The sequence below is a fragment of the Nuphar pumila genome, chromosome 14 (genome assembly GCF_984573655.1).
Source record: "Nuphar pumila chromosome 14, dmNupPumi1.hap1.1, whole genome shotgun sequence".
Taxonomy (NCBI): Eukaryota; Viridiplantae; Streptophyta; class Magnoliopsida; order Nymphaeales; family Nymphaeaceae; genus Nuphar; species Nuphar pumila.
The window spans coordinates 14043959-14049317 of NC_143262.1; the positions used below are offsets into that span (position 1 = coordinate 14043959).

At 32.8% G+C, this 5359-nt stretch overlaps 1 protein-coding gene across 1 annotated transcript; it reads left to right on the top strand.

Annotated features, from left to right (window-relative positions):
• The first annotated feature begins 4561 nt into the window (after window positions 1-4561).
• On the top strand, window positions 4562-5359 carry LOC149816448 (uncharacterized). Its single transcript, XM_089987662.1, has one exon. It carries the CDS (start codon window positions 4586-4588, stop codon window positions 4973-4975), a length of 390 nt encoding a protein of 129 aa, XP_089843788.1. The 5' UTR covers window positions 4562-4585; the 3' UTR covers window positions 4976-5359.

Below are 5359 nucleotides of genomic sequence, written 5' to 3' on the forward strand. Positions count from 1 at the left end.
CATGAGAAAGAACTCACAAACTATGGTTGATTGTCCCTTGAAGATCCATTGCACAAAGGTGCATGGAGCAACATTCTTTCAAGTGAAAATATATGAAAGAGAGCATATATGTAGTGATTCATTGGAAAACCTTCAAGTCAAAAAAGTTCTATGTGGATTGCAGGTGTTATTCATAAATGCATACATGATAACCTGAAGATGAGTCAAAGAAAAATCATTAATATCAGTCGCGAAGAAGGTGTGGAGATTAGTTACAAACATGCATGGTTTGATGAAAACACATGAAGAAAGTGTTATATAGTACATATGAAGAGTCTTTCAAGATGCTTCATGCCTATTTAGATCCTTTGACGAAAACAAACCCAGAAACTTTAGAGGCCATTGAGACTAATAAGAAATATCAATTTAAGTATATTTTTTTATCATTTTGTTCATGCATCGATGTCATTTTAAAATGGTGTCCTCAAGTTCTTATAGTAGATGACACATTCTTAAAAGAAAAATACATGATTATATTGTTGTTGGCGTATAATATTGATAATTTTGGTGAGATATTTTATGTAGCATTTGCAGTTATAAATAAAGATACTAAGAAGTCATGATCATGGCTTTTTTAGTGTCTGAACCAAGAACTCATACACTACGATTAGTTTAGAGAGAGAAGACAATCGACAATTATCTCAGATAGGCACTCAGGGCTCATATATGTTGTCATTGCATGAAGTACTTAATATAGAACTTTGCAAGAAAATTTGATGTACCACTCAATGGACTTAGGTGTAGTAAAACTTAAGCAGTCACGCGACAACAATACACATATTTTCTTAAAAAATATAAAAGTAAGATCAAATCACATATAATTACATTGTCACTGACATGAAACCTATATATGTTTTCAACTATATCTCAGTTTTTAGGAAAAAGATAAAGGTATTTCACATCTGATATGGCAAAGAGCTTCAATTTGTGGATTCTCCTCATATATGACAAACTTCTAGTGCTTCTTCTTTAGATGCTTTTTACCATATTGATGACAATATTTGAGAAAATAAAGAATATTGAGCAGAAAATGCCAGGCATTGTTATGTTTGAAGTAAAAGAAAATACAAAGGCACTAAAAAAAATGCACAACAACTACATGTGGTTCTCATACTTTGCTACTGACATCGGTATGAGGCGCGTGATCAATGTCACGATTGCAACATTGATCTTGAAAAGAAAAAATGCTCTTATAATGAGTGACGAGTGAGTGAGATTTCATGTGAAAATGCAATTTCATGCATTCTATATAAGGGCAAACTACCAAAAGATTACTGCATCAAATACTTCAAAGTTGAATCATATATATTTGCATATCATATATTCTAATTTTTTCAATGATAGATAATGTTTCACATAATCCTCTATTAACTCTTATTTCAGTCTATCCACTAAAGGTGACGTATAAACCAAGACAATCTAATGTGAATATATGGTAAATAGCATATGTGGTGAGATTGAGCACAATAGGCAGAAGCATGCATAACCGTATGTTTGAGTACTTGTTATGAAATGTGTGTATTTGTATGTTATTGTGTGTGTATATTTATCAATAATTGTTGGATAAACTACTATGTATTTATCAAGAGTTTTTTAATGAACTTCAGTAAAAGAGACAATATATAAATAAAACATATAAAGAAAAATATGACATAAAGACTGTAATCAAACAACCATCTGTAGACATGCAACCAGTTTTGGTAAGATGTATAAGTTAATAAGTTGTTTATACATTTATTTCTAGTACATATACATGATTATATTAAACTGCAATTTGTCATTAAAATAGGTGGATGAGAATTAGCCAACAGAGCAACTAGAAGAATCAGAGCATAAGTAAGCATTTGGCATGAAGACACTATTGATCAATGAAGTAAGTGTTAGGTCTGTATGCTTGTTTGTCTGTACATATATTGATTTAAATCTAACATGAATGTATCACAAATATTGTTTATGTAACATTTAAAAAGGTTCATAACTAAAATTGAATGCATCCATGAGCGGAAGTTGTTAGCAAGGAATGAGTTACCAATAACCATTTATCTCAACCTGTGATTCTTGGTGAGTCCTGAAAGTGTTAGTCATATTTTCTCCTGACTCATAGAAACTAACTGCTTAATATTATTATTCATAATAAATAATTAGCAAACCCAATAGGTGACTTGAGGCTCGTACTTTCTTGGAGAGCTATAACACGATATATCATTTTATGAAAAGAGACAAGGTATTTGGCATATATATTGGGCCTTTGTTATAGTGCAAACTTACATATTCATTTACACTACATACGATGTGTGCTTATATTTTCAACTTGATTTATGCTGCAGATCTTAATTCCTACTAATTACGGCAATGAACAAAGTTCTTTGAAAGTTGGACATGAATGAAACAAAGTTTAGACTATATAATTTTACTAAGACAAAAAAATTTGCAGTTAAAGGCGTCGTAGATCTAGTATAAACTGTTAACATATTCAATAATGTCTTTTGTTTACTCTCATATTAGGTAGGATTAATGTTGAGTTTTAAGTACATTATTTTACAAAGCAATTTGGCTATGACATTTATACTAAATGACAAATCTGTGTCATACAATAGATTCCTTAATAAGATAACGAGTAATTACTTTTATATATGATCGTTAACTAATATATACATATACATGTTTTTGACAATCCAATATTTGTGCTAATGCACATTAAGTACTTGGGCAGGAGGATGCAACTTTGTTTCACACACGTACAGTGTCATGTATAGTTTTATTAGGTGTTTAAAATATAAGTTAATTAATTATTTGCTAATAACCTTTTCATAAAGACATAAAATATATAAGAAGGTTGATGATTAAATACTACAATGATCTAAAAAGAAGGCAAAACAAGAAGATGTCAAAAAATTATGGATACAACCATGTCAATGATGATGACAGCTAGCCAAAGGCTAATAATGAAGAAGGTAGTCTTGAAGAAATGTGAAAAATATTGAAATGAATTCTTGTGTACTTCAAATTTTAAAGAAATATGAAATGTTTGTATATAATATACTCTTTTATACGGTGATTGATATGTTTGTATATAACATCCTTTTATAATGTTGCAATTCTTTAAGATTTTTTACATAAATATGAGATGTTATGTAAATAACATATTTTTACATTATATTTGAATGTATGAATGTATTAACAAGGTTTGAATGCATGAATTTATAGGTAGAATTTAAAAAATTGAATGTATTGACATAGTTTTAATGTATTTTTTATATAAACATTAGGTGTTATGTAAATAGTAGAGTTTTTATATTGTGTTTAAATATATCAATTTATTGTTAGGGTTTGAATGAATTGATGTATTGGTAAGGTTTGAATGAATGGATGTATTAGCAGATGTTACGTAAAAACATGTTTGTATACTATGTTTGAATGAATGAATGTATATACATAGTTTGAATATATGAATATATCGACAGAATTTGAATATATGAATATATTGGCAAGATTTTAATATATTTTTACATAAACATGAGATGCTATGTAAATAACAAAAATTTTATATTATGTTTAAATATATGAATATATTAATAAGGTTTGAATGAATGACAGTAACTTAACCACCCAAATGGTGATGTTCGCGTATGTTCTTATGTGTGTGAACACCAGAACATTTACATAGTTACTTAACCTCCCAATTCACATATCAGAATGTGAAAACATTCAAACATTTAAGTAATAACTTAACATATCAATTGATGATTTTAACATATCAGAGTATGCAAATACTAAAACATTTACACAATTACTTAACCTCTCAACCGATGATGTTCACATATTAGTGTGTGCAAACATCATGACAACATATGTGTGTGAACATCAAATTATTATCCTTTAGCAGCAGCTGTCGTGATCGCTAAATGCTCTTTTTTACAAAAAAAACAATGTTGCGAGGTCAATGGCGGAAACACATCCATGTGTATCATCGTACACCATCTCTCTCTCTCTCTCTCTATATATATATATATATATTAATGCATTCCTTAGGTCTTGTTAGGCCCGTTCAAAATTTATAGTTTTTAAGTATTTTCTCACATTTGACATCATAGTTGTGATCTATAGGTTTTGTTTAGTGGTAACCAGCTTTTGGATCGAATAAAGGTGCCAATTTTTTCTTGATTGATAAAAATATATTTTTTTGTCCAAAAACATGATCCAAGAGTTGATTCCACTCAATTGAGTATTCTGAACACATTTAACCGTTCATATTTATCATAAAACACTTAAAACCTATGGTAACAAAAAATGAAGCCTAATAATCCCTAGAACATGAAAACTACAAATATAAGAAGTATTGTGTAATCCATAAATTTCATAAATTTTTGTCTCTAGAATCTAACGGCCCATATGTGATCTACATGCTTGGCTTTACAAGTACCCGCACTTGAATCATCCTATTTTGATGCCTACTCGAGAGTTTTTGAAGTTTTTAAAATCAATGGCCCACAATCTTCATAAATATTCAAGCATTGAGAGAGAGAGAGAGAGAGAGAGAGAGACGATGAGCGCAGGTGGCGTGAGTGGCAAGGGGTACTGGAGCGTCTACGACGCCTTCAAATCGCTGCCACCGACGCCGGAGTGCCTGATGGCCGAGGTTGACGCCGCCATTGCCGCGGCGGAGTACGCTCAGAGCATCGACTTCCTCAGGAAGGCCGGCGCCGGAGCCAGCGCCACCAAGCCGTCCAACTCACCGCCGGCGTCCCATGACGTCCGCACCGCCGACGAGGCTTACAGGGCGGCCTGCGCGTCGCTCGCCTCCGGAAATTTCGAGTCGGCCCTCGCGTCGCTGCGGCTGGCCCTCGCCAATTGCCCGACGGACAAGTCCTCCGCCATCTCCAAGATCCAATCGCTCATCTCCATCGCTTCTCAGCAAATCAACAAGCCCAATTGATGGTTGGTATCTCTCCTTTGACGACTTCTGTCGATTACCTTCGTGTTTTTTATCCGACCACTATGCCTGAGATGCTGGATATCTGTTTTGCCAAGATGGGTTTGTTCCCTCTGATTCATTTTGTTTGTAGTGTTGGTGCTTGTTCAGTTCTTTAGTTTGGTTATTGATTGATTGCTAGAAATTGGCTATGGTGGTGGAATTCCTTGTTTTGGGAAACACCCACCTGTGGGATTTAGCTTCTGATGTTGAGAGACATCAGTGTTTTGTGATTGGGGAAAAATGGAATTCATGGTGATCATGAGCGCCATGTAACAAAAAAAAACTTTATTTTGGATTAGAGGTCTGCTATGTAATATGTTTGCTAGTTCTATGAAAAAAAATGCT